Source organism: Etheostoma cragini, chromosome 13 (assembly GCF_013103735.1).
Source record: "Etheostoma cragini isolate CJK2018 chromosome 13, CSU_Ecrag_1.0, whole genome shotgun sequence".
In the NCBI taxonomy this organism is placed as follows: domain Eukaryota; kingdom Metazoa; phylum Chordata; class Actinopteri; order Perciformes; family Percidae; genus Etheostoma; species Etheostoma cragini.
In genome coordinates, this window is record NC_048419.1 from 3,154,648 (window position 1) to 3,169,916 (window position 15,269).

Genomic DNA, 15,269 nt, shown 5'->3' on the forward strand with positions numbered 1-15,269 from the left:
ATTCTATCTAATTTCCAGCAGGGAGCGACTCCACTGGTTGCAAAAAGAAGTGTTTCTCTAGAAGTCTATTAGAAAATGACTCTACAATTTCCTCAGTATACATTTACATAAAAGATGCATAGTCTCAATTGCTAATTAGCTTAGCACAGCACCAGTGCAACCGTAAACAACACTGGCCTGGCCGTGTGGTTCTACCCAGCTTCACCTTCTTGTTCAAAGATCGTTGGTTTAAAGAAACCAAGATGGCAACGGCTAAACTGCCAAACTCAACGCTTCAAAACGCCAGTCCACAACGCCAGTCACTGATGCTACATCCACTACATTTACACTAATTTTAGCAAATTTTCTTCTTCTATTTTTTGTATTTAAGTTATTGCTGTTGCAAGATCTGCAGTTTTTACCCTCTAAGTAGTTTAGAAATAGAATTTATGGATGAACAAAGAAGATCACTGGAACTAAGTATCCCAGTTTCTGGCTTCTTGGGGCATGACTCTATCTTTTTTTTCCTTCTAAAATGATTTAGACTCCCACTGTTTTGCTCGCTCTCCCTCACTGTGCAAGCCCCAATCCAGCATGAGGTGATTCCAAGGAAGCAAGGTTCATATCTCCCAGGGTTAGACTTCAACAGCTACCCCTAAAATAGCTTCAGCACATGCTCCTGCTGCCGTCCCTGTATTCTGCTGCAGAAGTCTGCAGTGCCTCAATGCTGCACAACAGCCTTTCCCTCCATCTTTCCTCTTTGATGGTGGTTTCCTTTCTCTTTCTTTCCCCAATCTTTACCGCTCTCTCTCCTACTTTACTTTTTCCTTCTTTTTCTCTCTTGGGAGCTTTTTGGATTGCAAACACATACATGAAAACAAAGTGCAGGTTGAAGTCGTTGAGGAAAAAGGGATAAAATGACATTATGCCCCCTCCTTGTCATGGTCTAAAAATAGATTTGGATTTGACCACTGGCCACTGCTTATCACATATATTGTCGGATTAACAAGCACAGTGTCCAAACCCCCAAGACAAAGTTATCACCCCCCAAATCTATCAAGTTAACACACCTACTTTTCTGTATTTTAAGATTTTACATACAGCTTTAATTAGAACTTATTTCAGACTACAATAAACACAGTTAGTCTAAGATATCACCGAATAATAATATTCTGTATGATGCATTGTGCTGGCCCCACTTGCGCTTGTTTCACATTTTGATTGCCTGATGCTAACAAGTGTCAAATGTTCTTCTGTGTTTTGCATTGACAAAGAATTTGTTGCATGAATAAATGCACCTAGAAATATAATTTATTGCAGTTTTCCCCTGTTATGTTACAGGATATTAGTATCCTCATTGTGTTAGAAAGGCTGTATTAGTTAAGAGGATGACAAAAAGAGAGATTGAAGTAGAAAGTCACCACTCCTACAAACACAGCATGTCCCTGCATCCCGACCAATAAAGGATTTTTAAGGCTGATACCAATAGAAATATTTGGTGATTTAAAAATCAGATTTGTCAAAAACAGTTATTTTCAATTCAGTGTGATATGGAGCTCAGTCCAGCTTACCGCGATGTGAGTAAAGCAGATGACCAACACAAAAACAATTGCTAATAAAGCCGCAAGCTGCGATTCCAAGCTCAAACCTTGAGTTGCATCATTCCACGTCAAGTTATTCGGCATTTAAAGTGCCCCCTGGTGGTCAATTTGAATGAGACTTGCAGTGTATGTGTGAGGTCATTATGTAGACATATCCCGGAAGGTTTGTGTTGATTGGACAAACATTTAGTCATTTATAGCCTGGTTTGTGCAATATCACCTGCAGTTTGTTTGCTTTTATGGCGCCCTCTGGTGTTCAATTTGAATGGAACTTTCAGGGCGTGGTTCAGGTGCTTATGAGGATATATCCTGGGAGATTTGTGATGAATGGACAATGAACCTGTGAGTTATAGTAAAATGTGTGCAATGCCACTCACCTATCTTGTGCTTGGAGCAGACCCTAGTGGCGTATGTATATAAAAACTGTTTGGTTTGCAAACTTTGGTGACAGTCAGAGCTACGGTGTAGTTTGTTTTTCCAAAAACTTTTCTAGGTGGACCTTAATGGCCCTAGAGGGTCTTTTGTAGAGCGCATAGCATTTTTGAAGTCATGTGGCCCCCATGTGACCGATTGGGTTCATATTTCTATAGAAGCACATGCACACCATTTACAGTTATTATGTAAGTTGTTATTTTATGTACAGTTGTTATTTCATGTTTCTACTCTTTCTACCGCTTCGCGGTTTGAACCCTAACAATCAATAAGTGTTGCCACCAGGGAAGTTGTAGAGTGCCCTCTGGTGGACAAACTATGCAGCGCTAACACTCATTACATGGTTAAAGGGTGTTTTTTCCCTTTTTATAGTTTGGAAATGCCTAATATGGGCTGATAATATCGGCCCTCCAATATATCGTTCTGGCCCTAGTTGTCACACCATCTTCAAATTACAACGTTGCTGCAATGTTCCTGTAACGACTCTGTGTTAGTCGGGAAAGGAGACGTTTTGTATTATACTGTCCGGTAAAACAGATGCTCCAAGAGCAGTGCCTTAGCCTTGAGACTATATGAGAATTAAATATGTGACATTAAAATAGAGCAAATAGCACGCCACTTATACCTAAAGTGACATCAATGACGATCTCCTTGTTTAGGAGAACAAGTGTCATTTGAACACCCCATTGTCACCCTGCCCGCCGCTACCCACCATACCAGCCATGTCCCGCTGTTTGCTATTTATTATTTTCTATCATGCTCTTAGTTTGAGGCCCTCAATTGGGGGCTTTGGGGGTGTTGAAAAGCAAGTATAATTTTGCCATGGAGTCAGTAAACAACTTGAGTCTTTTTTTTTAATGTCTTTACATTTTGGTAAATTGGGAGCATTTAGAGTATGTTGAATTAGTCCATAGATTTACAGACAACTAATATGAGATTACTTTGATACCTAGGGAAAGTTAAAAACATGAGGATTCTCTGGCAAGTTTTGGAGTTATGAGGAGCGTCTTTATTTGGAAACTGACTTGGCATGTTCATATTTATCTGTTTTGGAGGACAGACAGTGAGCTTTGAGATAAAGAGCTGCAGGATAGCGTACTGTGCTTACTGTGATTGGTTAAAACCAACACACCTAACCAACAGGTTAGCAATGCCTTTTAACTTGCTGTGCTGTGGAAAACACTCCATGCCAGCAGGGCTTGAATAGTAGTTGGTCACATCTCAGTTCAGCATTAATATTCCCAGCCCTATTAAAACATGAGCAAATGGAATACCACCATCTGCCAATCTAACATAATACATTAACAGAGAAAAACAGTTAATGAGCCACTGAACCCATGAGCTTGTATAGAGAGACCTCACAAAGTCAAAGATATCACTTTCAAAGTAGATAAGTAATGTGGCCTCCTACAGTGATACAGAGTGATGCCTATTGTGGTAGTTGTAACAGCAACAGAAACATCTTTGATTGACGTTTGATTCTGTAGACACCCAACCAACACTATGCCAGTGGCTGCAGTGAGGCACAGTTAGCACTAACATTTTATATCCTGTCACATATGCCACTGCTCAGAGTAGGTCACTGGTGTCCTGACCCCATGATGGTAATCACTGCCATGGTAGATTTATGAATTGCATCTCATTGTCTGCAGATTTTGCATGGCAGGATGCAGTTAAGAATGACTTATGATCACATTCAACCTGCAAATAGTACAGTATTAGCAAGCATGGCAAACTTACAGATCAGGTTGTCTTGCATTTCAGTCAACTAGGACAGTCATACCACATATAACACACCACAATTTGCCAATATGTTTGCAATACTTCCAACAGGTTTCCTCGGAGCCATTGGTTTAAATGTATTACACTGTACTGAAATGTACAGTAGTATTAAACCTGCATACACTTCAAATGTACTTGAAAATTATCATTAATGACACAATTCAAACAATTTCCTATCCGTCAAGACTTCTCTGGTAAAAACTCAAGTGACCCCCAGTATATGAGATTTGGAATTAACTTGCTATAACGAAAGACACCATAGCTTTCACATCATCCTTTTTTGCCTGTTATGTGTCTTTTGAAATGTAATAACTACATAGCTTCTGAATGAAATGCGTTGGGAAGGGTGGCTATCAATTATTGGGAGTCAAAGTGCCCTTGAATGCACCACAGAGTACAGTTATAAAAATAGTACCTGCTCCCTACTGCAGTTCACCTGACGACAATGATGTAACTCTGGCAAATGGTAAAGCTGAATGGTTAAAATAGTGTTTAGTGTATGTAGTTTGTAGTTGCAATAAGATATGAAAAACCACCATCATTGAAAAAGGAAAAGTTTTGAATTAAATTAAAAAACTAACGATAATATTACAATAAAAAGTAATTCCAGAAACTATCTGATTGATGTTGATGAAACACCCTTTGTCCTTTAGCAATTGCAAATCATCCAAAAACAAGATGGAATACCCAACACCTTTTCTGTTTTCTTAAATATTGAATTAATCAATAGAAGAAAAATATCTCTAAGAAGTTGCATGGTTGGAGTGTCTTTTCTTTCACCATCTCTGTGGCAAGGAATTAGCACTATGGTCTGGCTTATGGTTGAAGATGGAATGACATGTTGGCAATTGACAGGCTACAGGATTACACATGTAAGCAGATCAGCTTCAGGACTAAAGTGATTAGATTGAGAATATCACAACAGGAATTATGACAAAATGGGTATTAAATCACTGACACACTGTGTGTGCATTGAATGGGATTGGTTCAGGTTAAATGGGGGTGGGGTAGTTAGAAAACACAGCTTATGGTAGGAAGACATGCCAACTGTCTTGCATGATCATCCCTCTTCATAATCTAGAAGACCTCTGAGCTAAAGAGGATTTTGAAAAATGGTTTTACAAAATGCAGCATGCTTGGCACAACACTAGAAGCATACATGATTGAAGTGTGAAAGCCTTGACAGGCAAGGTGGAAAACCTTATCTGCAGTTTATGGGTATTTAGATGTTAAGACATTAATTTATAAACCTTCTCTATACTGTGTGTATTTAATTTTATACCATGGGTAAAAGTCATGTGTGTTGATTACTCAGCTCTTCTTCCCATTCAGTAATGTGACAAGCACTCCTTTGCTACCTGACTTCCATCGTCTTATTTCTGTTGTGGTACAAATCTAAAGTTGTGACCCTGAGACATGTGCAGCCAACCAGAGGACAAAGGTAAAGCAAGGCAAATGTTTACACACATGCATTATTGGGTAGTCTCTTGGTAACCTGGTTGACTGGTCGGTCGCCTGCTATTATGTACACCTGGCTTCCAAGGGAGGAATCCTGCAACCATGTGAGAACATACCTTCAAAGACTCTGATGTCAAATGGTGTCAGAAGGGTTCTTTTAAAATGTAAATATCAACACTGGTGTTCTCTGGTGCGCCTTACTGCTAAACAAAAGGCCTTCACTTTACCTGTGGCTCTGAATGCAACAGTAATCTGTTCCATCTGCATTCCCTAACTGGAGTGGTGATTTCACTGCCAAGCTCCAACTACGCACGTGGATCCGCTGTTTACATTTTGTGCAACCAGCATCAGGAGGGGAATCCCTATGCCCCCCCCATAGATTGCAGCAGTTCTGGTATGTGTTACAAACACATATTTTGTCAAAACAGTGTGTTATACATGTGATTAGAGCAAGATTTAGCTACCATTGCAGTTTTGTCTTCATTATAGGTATCTTGCCCAGCGATTAGGTAGCAGCGCTCACTCACAGTGCACTAGGGTTGCAATGAGCAATCACTGCCTACTGATTAACAAAAGAAAAAAAGGAGCGTAAGAAAGTACCAAAGGGTTTTGAACTTAAAACAAGTCTGTGCTATCAAAGCAGACTTATACTTTGTAAAAGGTTGCCTGCTGAACCAAATAATACATAATAATATTAATAATACAGCTGACCTCCTACACAAAACTGGTTCTTCCGTCATGTAGATGTCATGGGATTGTACAGCATACAGACTGGACTGTGTCTGCTTTCCATAAAGTGTAATTGGGCAGTCTTCCACATGCTTTGGATAAAGCTCTGCCCTTTTGCTGTGAGTCCCACATGCACACTCTTGGAACCATATACCAGGGACAAATCTGCATTATCATTATCATATTATCAAGCTATGTAAAATGTACCTGATTAAGTACTGTATAGGTTTCATTTTTACAGCCAGTATACTATAATATTATATATTTAGAAAAACATTAGTGAATACTGTCCTTGGGCTCAGTTAATGTTGGGTAAGCTGAGATCTGCAATGACTGACCAAACTCCTATACTCCAAAGGCATCTATGTACTCAAAACTACATTGTTTTAACAAGGGTTATGATTGTCTGATGGATGTGGTTGGTTGCTGCTAACAGTATGCAGCAGTTTAAAATGGATCAAAAGAAGAAGTCTCTTAGTCATTGTTCTATCTGTGCTTGACCATCTTTGAAGCGTTTTAACATGTCCTGTTGTGTCTTCCTCTGCTTCCTATTCTCTGACTCTTTAGCCCCTCCCACGTTCACGGACACGCCACCTCAGTATGTAGAGGCCAAGGAGGGGGGTAGCATCACTTTGACCTGCACAGCCTTCGGTAACCCCAAACCCTCGGTCAGCTGGCTGCGGGAAGGCAGCCTTATTGTCAGCAGTGCCAAGTACAAGGTATATGACCGTATAATGTCTTTAAGTCTCAACTGAATATTGATCATGACACTTCTCTCAGGTTGTGTTCAGACTGACACCAGTGCTGTGTGTAAATACCCAGCTTTCTTATTTATTTTAATGAGACAAATTGGACTTGAGCATATGGATGAAATTCATTCATACATCCTGTAACAACTTGTTGCGTGATTGGTTCACTTAGATTGACAATATTGTCATTAATGGCCAAATTCACCAAACATTCTTCCTGACCACCACATCCTTGCCTCTTTATTATTTTTAAATCCTTGATCAGTCAAGTCAAGTCATGTATTCATATAGCCCAATAAAAAAAAAAAATCACAAATTGGCACAGCAATATGCAGATACAACACCCTTCTACCCTCAATTCGGATAATGAAAAACGCTTTAACAGGGAAAAAATAAAAGAAGAGGGGTGCCTCTTTCAGAATGGACAGAAATGCATAAAACATGTGTAGAGAATAGACCAAAATAGTGAAATTACAATATGGAAAATATAAAGATTGTGAACATATATAAAGAAAATGGAAACAAGCGGAGGACAGACAGTAAAAACACTCAAGAGGGAAAACTCAAGCACACCATTCACACAGAGGGAGCGGGGGAGACGAGGACATTATGCACAAGAGGGAGAGAAAGACAAGAGCAGAGGGTGAATCTCCTGGAGCCTTTGTGAATCTATTAGTGAGTATGTTCCTTGTGGGATTTACTGTAAGTGTAGCATCTCAGATGGTGAATAAATCACTGCAGCTGGGATCTTTGAGTCTCAATCATCTTTACACTTAATATGGCAGAGTTTAATGAAGAGAAACGCGTATGCTGTACAGTATCTACCATTGAGTGCTGCATGTAAGAATGGAAATGACCACACACACACACACACACACACACACACACACACACACACACACACACACACACACACATGTTTAGGGCTGCACTCATCTCTTTCAGTAAACAAACTTTTTATTTTCTGTCAAATATGTCCTGTCATGTAAAGTGGAAGCTGATGCATCATGCTGTCAGGTTTGGTGAACTGAAAAATGAAGTTAAAGGGAGGAGGAGGAAAGTCCTTTGAGTCAATTTTGACTTCAGCTGTGGAGAGGACCTCTTTAGAACTACAACTGCATTATACTACATGTTTTCATGTCTGTTTTATAACAGTAAGATAATATAAAAATCTGTGGAGTTCCTTTTTAAGTTTAGTGAAACAGCCCTAATGGTACAACAGGTAGCCTAAATCACAAGCCACACCAAACTACTTTTATGAAATAAGAAGTAAAACCGCCCAACCAATGCAATGTGCTAAGCTCTTCACAAATACAAATTCACAATTTGAAACAAGTTCAGTGTTTCCATGCCTCTAGAGTCGGCCCTGAAGGCAACATTGTGTCATAAAACCTCCCTCATCTGGGTGTAGTAAGTACTGGTGAGGTACTTGTATTGGTAGTCTAATACAACTCACTTTCCAGCTAAATTCCCCATTTACTTTCTCCAATACCAGTAGCAAGCGCTTTAAACTACCTACGAATGCACCAGACACTGTTCCAAGTGACATCACATTTAATTTCATTCTCAACCAAAAAGCAAATTAAGAAGCAATATAATTGTTTCTGCGACTGTAATAGTAGTTGGATCCCTGCTGTAATGAGCTACAGCAGTATATTAGTCTGTTGTGAAAATCAAACTGTGGTTATTTCCAGTTGAAAGCAGTTTTAAATTTTACTGGAGACCTGTAAATGTTTTTAGAATTCCCTAATCAGTGCTAAAGTTTGATGAAATTCATAGACGACTTTCTTCCTCTTAAATAAAAAAATGACAAAAGCTTTGCATTATTAATTACCTCCGCCGAGGAGGTTATGCCTTCAATCACGAGAAGGCAGACGGGTTTTCCCTTAGTGATGGCCAAATGAAGTCATGAGTCACGGGACTGGGGGCAGAGGGCATCGCCGAGGGCAAAATAAATGAACACAAGATTAGATATTATGGATTGATTGATTTAACTCTACTAATGATGGGCTTATCGCAGTGATGCAGCCACAACAGCAAACAAAATAAATAAATAAGTAAATAAATAAATAAAATGTTTATTCAAACGAATTGTTGCTCAGGCAACAGTAGCCCGTACCTGTGCACGTCCATGCATTTCTTTTAATTTAATAAAGACTGAAAGTAGCCATGTTTCCATCCACACGTTTTAATGCAAATTTAGTAATGTTGAATATAAATTAGAGATGGTCCGATACCATTTTTTGCATCCCGATAGACATTCTGATATCTGAACTTGCATATCGACCGATACAGAGTACTGATCCAATACCAGTGTGTCATATATGTTATTATGTTTTAACATCTGTATACCGCTATCACTGTATGGATATTATATGATTTCTGTCTTTGTTGTTGTTCTGGCTCGGGTGTGAAACATGAACAAACACAAACAATGAATGCCACAGAACTTTCTTTTGTCATCCAGTTTGATAGTTTGATCAGTTATAACGGAAAAAGAACATAAATAAACTACTTTAACATAGGCTTTCTTTAGGGCTTTATTACGTGCTATCAGATCGGTGTATAAACTCCAGTAATCTCTGATACAATACCAAAATGACCTAATGAAACATGAATATCGACAAAGTTTGTACGTTTGATCTCGTTCGATTTTCTCTTAAAAAGGTAACAGGCTTATGCGATAAACGCGGATGGAAACGTTATTTGCCAAATAAATAATGAATTGTGATTATGTTTCAGTTCATTTCATGGTTGCAACCCGCCGTAAAATGAAGATGTTTTAGGTAATTTCCGCTTTCTTTGCACACATGGCGAGTGTCAACAAAGACACGTGGACGAACGAGGAGACAAGAGACTTTACATTTAATTTACAAGCCACATATAACAGCTATTTTACATAGCTGTCGTCTGGCATTTACGTGCATCTGCGTCATCATAGCGATGTTTAAAGCTTCAATAATAACATGAAGAAACAAATCTACGTCAGCATTTCATCCTCTCAAAGAAATAGCAAGAATTAGAAGTCTTATGTTAAAACAAGATTTGGAGAAAGGCATTCATGTCTTCATCTCCAGCACGCTGGATTATTGAAAAAGACCATTAGACTACTTCAGGACATTATAACACTGATGCCAAACTACAAACCGGTAGCAGTACCATTGAGCATATTCCTCCTGTCCTTAAATCTTCCCACCGGCTTCTGGTTAGTTATAGAACAAATTTGCAAAGTGCTCCTGCAGGTTTATAAATCACCAAACAACCTCAGGCCAACAGAGAATAGAAACACAGCAGTTCCTTCAGATGATTTAAAAGCAATGAGCTGATGGTAACAAGCTGCTTTTAGCTACCGTTTAGCACACAGATGGAACCCACTTCATGATCATCTTACGTAAATGCACAACTTTTTTATGCCTCTGCTGATTGGTTTCTCTACTGCAGTTTGACTTTCTTTTATTAAATTTGGGACATCATATGATTGCACTTTAACAGCACTATTTCTAGTCTATTGTTATATATAATCCTTTTCTTGCCTAAAGTTATTAAATACTTTGATCTTATAAGTATATTCCCTGCACTCTCTCATGGTCCATCCCCCATCTATCATGATGTCTCATCATAATGGAAATACAGTGTGTAATCAAATGTATTGTATTGGAAATGTTCCCATACCTATATTTCTTACTACTTGTCTAACTTTTAAAAACTTTTTTTGGACTGTGGTCTTTTTTTCATGAAAACATTCTTTTATCTCAATCCAGCTTCTAAAATGTGAATATTTTCTAGTTTAGAAGTTAGATCCACATGTTTCACCATTTCCTGACATTGTATAGACCCCAACCTACTAACAGATAGAAGAAAATAATTAACAGATTAATAAACAATGAAAATAATTGTTAGTTGCAGTCCTAAAAGTGTGTGTGTGTGTGTGTGTGTGTGTGTGTGTTTGTGTGTGTGTGTGTGTGTGCGTGTGTGTGTGTGTGTGTGTGTGTGATAGGTAAATCCATGCGTTCCTTTGTCATTGACAAGCCACCTTAAAAGTAGACTTTTAATAGTTAAAATATTCGTGTGTGTGTGTGTGTGTTCAGGTGTCGGATGGGAGTTTGACAGTGCTATCCATCACCCGGGAGGATCGTGGGGCCTACACGTGTCGAGCCTTCAGCCCCCAGGGAGAAGTCATTCACACCACACGGCTGCTAGTACAAGGTAGGTACATATGTGCCTATTTAGGACATTTTTATTTCTGTGATTTTTACTTTAATTTGACACACTGTTTTTGTTCTTTCTTCATTCCTATAACCACATTTTTATAATTTTTCGTGACAATGTTTTTTATTAGTTTTCAAAAACGGAGCAAAATGCTGAAAACCATTTACTTTTAGAGGTGAATTTGTGTACTGTAACAGTCCTTGCATTGTCCTTGCATTTCCCAAATGTTTAGCCAGCTAGAATAGCCTTCCAGTGAGAAACAGTAGATACTAGCAGTAATAACGCAAAATCGTGCCACACAGTTAGCTCGTCTAGCAAGTAACGTTAGCACGTACATACAGCAGTACAGTATACAGGCAAAACTGTACTTAACAGTTTTCTCTCTGAAAAATGACCAGTAACAACATGATGCATTTTCCAAGCTGTAACCAAATCATACACTGAAACTAAGCACACATTCCTCTGACCCTAATTTATGACAGAGCCTCGTGCATTGCTTTTCAATTTGTGCAGTTGATGGCACAAAAACGTCTCATGTTAATCTTCTCATAAACTCTTAATCTGGGTTGCATTGAAAATATGCCATTGCTCGGAAACCCGTCTAAAGCATGTATACCACTTTTTGAGGTGTATCTGCAGATTGATGTTTGGGCAGGCCTCAGTAACGGCCAATCACATGAACTCCCCACATCACCTTTAAAATGCAGCAAAAAGACTAATGGGCAGTAAGGACAGTACAGGGTGGCTTCGATAAGGGAAACTCTTGTGGATGTGCAGCGTTGCAAGTCATATCCACATCACTCCAAATGTAATACACTGTACAGAACTACAGAAAGGCAGTGTATAGTTTTGAGATGAGTTCACATTTACATGTAAATTATGACCAGCTGACAAACACACCAACATTGTTAGTCGTTGAGCCATGCTTTTATCATCGCTAACAAGAAAGTAAACAGTTTTAAGTAAACTGTTAACTGTAACATTTTGTCTTAAATAGAAATATGTTAAAGATAAATGTATCTCTTCCATGCTGGTAACGTAACAGTCACAACCTTTGTGATATCAGCTATTTGATCCATCAAATGTGCTATCACAACCATGTGGACACAGCAGGCTGAGGAGAATTTAAAAGGTGAATTTAATGTTTTTATTACTGTGTGTTTAGGGGTGGGACTGGTATACACTGAAATTACTTTGGGGAAAACTAACTGCTGCATTTTACAACAGGAACATTTAAGACTAAATGGAGATTAACAATTGCATTCATACATTTGCAGAGTTTATTATTTATAGAGGCCTACATAGAAAAAAATAATCAGAGGATGAGAGAATTGTTTGACTGCAGCTCTATATGAAACGTCAGCTTCTGTAACTATAACATTGGTTTGTGTCAGTCCACGCTTTACCACAAAATCAAGACACATTTAGCAAATTAATCATTTATTGTCTAGAATGTGTCACATCATGCACACATCAGTGCTCAAACTCATTTTCTTTCTCTCCAGAAACTGAAAGTATAGACAGTATCAAATGTGTCTGTACAGCAACCATAGATTTGATACGCCTCACCGAAGAGGATAAATGATAAAGCTGCAAACATGGCATTCCAGGTCATCTTATTTAAAGATGGCTGCCCCAGATGAACACAGCTGAGTGGTCACAACCTTATCTGAACTGAAGAAATTGGGGCTCCATCTCTCACTATCATCATTTTCACTGAGTTTTCACCAGACTGACTTCTGTCATTCTTGTGAATGTTTAAAAAGTAGCAAAGACATGCTCACTTCATAATGAATGCCAGTTAGACACCAGAAAAAAGACCATGCAAGACCGGACTATGAGCCATAAAGATAGCTAAAAGTCTAATAATGCACTGCTAAACCAGAGAATTTCTCTGAATGATACTTCCTATGGTTTCTTCACTCCCCAATACACAACATTTTTCATATGTTCTAAACATGTCTGGAGGGGATCTTTATGTTTTAACAATGTCTGCCAGCCGGTCAGTCCACCACTTTGGTCCAGTGTGACTAGCAGTTGAATCGGTACCCCAGAGGATGAGTCCTTCGGTGATCAACACATTGGTGATGCTTATTTTCCATTTAGTGTCACCAGCCGTTTAAAGTTTACTTTTATCCAGTGAACTATCTCAACATCTATCAGATGGATTGGCACCAAATGTTATACAGTATGTTGGTTGTCAGTTTCTGTCATTTGTCAGAGAACAGACAGTGAACATGTTCAAATGTTGTACATGCGTGTAATTTATTGTCATTCTTTATGCTACACAAGAAAACATTACTATGTATTACTGTATACATAGAGCAAGTTTCTGTTATTCATCAGAGAACAGACAGAACAGACAGTGAACATGTTCACAGAGATCCCATGTTTCCTTTATTGAGAGCCCATGTTTCCTTTATTGACTGAGTCCAAAGCCATGGCTGAGGACGGAGCACTTGTTTGACCCATCCTGTATAATTTACGGGACAGACGGATTAATAGAGGTCCTCCTGGAAAGCCACTGAGCATCAGATCAGCTAAGAGACTGCAGCGCCAACAAATCTCCAGCACTCAGCTGGTTCCAAATAGGGCGGGTTAGCGCGCGCCCACGCACGCACGCACGCACGCATGCACACACGCACACACACACACAGGCCTTGTCCTGGTTGTCCTGCTAAGGGGCTGGCAGATGGAAATGCTCTGCCTGTTAAAAGATCAGGCTGTGGGCGGCAGATCGGTGCTAACATATGGGACTAGCAGTTTATAGTTTCAACACTGGTTCAACTTGTGTGTGTGTGTGTGTGTGTGTGTCTCTGTGTGTGATGCCTTTTATCAATGCTGGTGATGCAGGCTGTTATTAATTATATTGGACAGTCTGGGTAACATTCAGAGATTTGTGTTGAGGGGTTTCAGATGACAGTTATGCCAAAGAGAAGTGCGACGTTCTACTAGCAAAGTACTATACCCCAGTGAAGGATGACGTAGAATGTACTTTGTATTCATATAACATTAAATAATTTTCATCAAACGAGTGATCAATCATATTGCTTGAATTTTGTATTTTGTACAATGTCTGCCTTTCGGTGGAATTGCCATGTACACTCAGACTAACGGGGTGCTCTTGTATAAATCCTACCACCTAGCATGTGGTAAGTAGCTAAACGTAGCTAATGGTAGAAAAGGCTGCTTTTAGCTTCCAGACTGAACTCAGTATGGTTATGGATGTAGGTATGGTCCCAGATAGGAAATAACTGCAAATCATATATCATGGTATATAAATATATCCATGCGTGCAAGAAAGATGATCCATCTGGCACAGCAAGGATCACTCAATAAATTCTCATAATCCTTCACTGAGTGCAAAATAAGTATGTGATGTGTGTTCTGTTAACAGAACCAGAGTGGCTGTAGCGGTGTTAATCCCTGTGTGTCTTCACACTATGTGTACATGGTTTTAAATACCCCACATGACCCTTGCCCAGTCTGTTAACTAATTCCTGTGTTGTGTCTGTAGTGGGTATGACGTGGTTGCGTAGGAGCTTCCCACTGAGACGGGTCAATATGGGAGTGTCACACCGGCCCCTGTTCTCCATTTGGACAGTGCAGTCATTTAGATTGCGGCGTAGCTTCATACAGATTAGTTTCTGGTCACAAAGCAATCCTTCTCCTCTCTACAACGCTGTCTCTCTCTCTCTCTCTTTCTCAAATCACCATAAACTCAGGGGGTTTTCTTATAAAGTATCCGGCTGCCCTGTGGCACCACTTTAAATCTTGTTTCACCAGAGATGTGCTCATGAGTTTCTTCAAATAAAGTCATTCAGCATGAAAAAAACATAAAATATGACAAGTTGACTAGTTGACTAAGAGGAGTTTTTTTTTTTTTTAATCTTTTTAGTTTTATGGAACAAACTGTTGACATGTTGCTCTAATACATTTAAAATGTTGAACTTAATCCGATGATTATAATATTTGATTTCTTCCTACATTTGAATAGTAGCTTGAATTTTGAATGTAAAATGACAGCCCTAGTAATTATTTATCTACTATCAGGTTCCATCCCTGCAAAATGGATTTTCTGCTAAGCAAAATGTTAAAATTGATTTAATTGATACACATTTGTCACAATCCCTTTTTGTGTCCTACTCAGTGTATGTGTCTTCTTCCCCCCTCCCAGGCCCTCCGTTCATTGTTTTGCCACCAGAGAACATCACAGTGAACATCTCGCAGGACGCCTTCTTCACCTGCCAGGCGGAGGCCTACCCTCGCAACCTGACCTACACCTGGTTCTGGGAGGAAGACAACGTCTTCTTCAAGAAGTAAAGTTATG

At 39.2% G+C, this 15,269-nt stretch overlaps 1 protein-coding gene across 5 annotated transcripts in view; it reads left to right on the forward strand.

The window, feature by feature from the left end:
• Window positions 1-15,269, forward strand: part of LOC117955259 (protein turtle homolog B-like) — a 105,441-nt gene that overhangs the window by 40,928 nt on the left and 49,244 nt on the right. For all 5 annotated transcript variants that reach the window (XM_034889622.1, XM_034889625.1, XM_034889623.1 and 2 more), the window contains exons 4-6: window positions 6,549-6,700; window positions 10,819-10,936; window positions 15,117-15,258. In XM_034889622.1, the coding sequence (XP_034745513.1) occupies window positions 6,549-6,700; window positions 10,819-10,936; window positions 15,117-15,258 (412 nt within the window). The remainder of the gene's footprint in view (window positions 1-6,548; window positions 6,701-10,818; window positions 10,937-15,116; window positions 15,259-15,269) is intronic.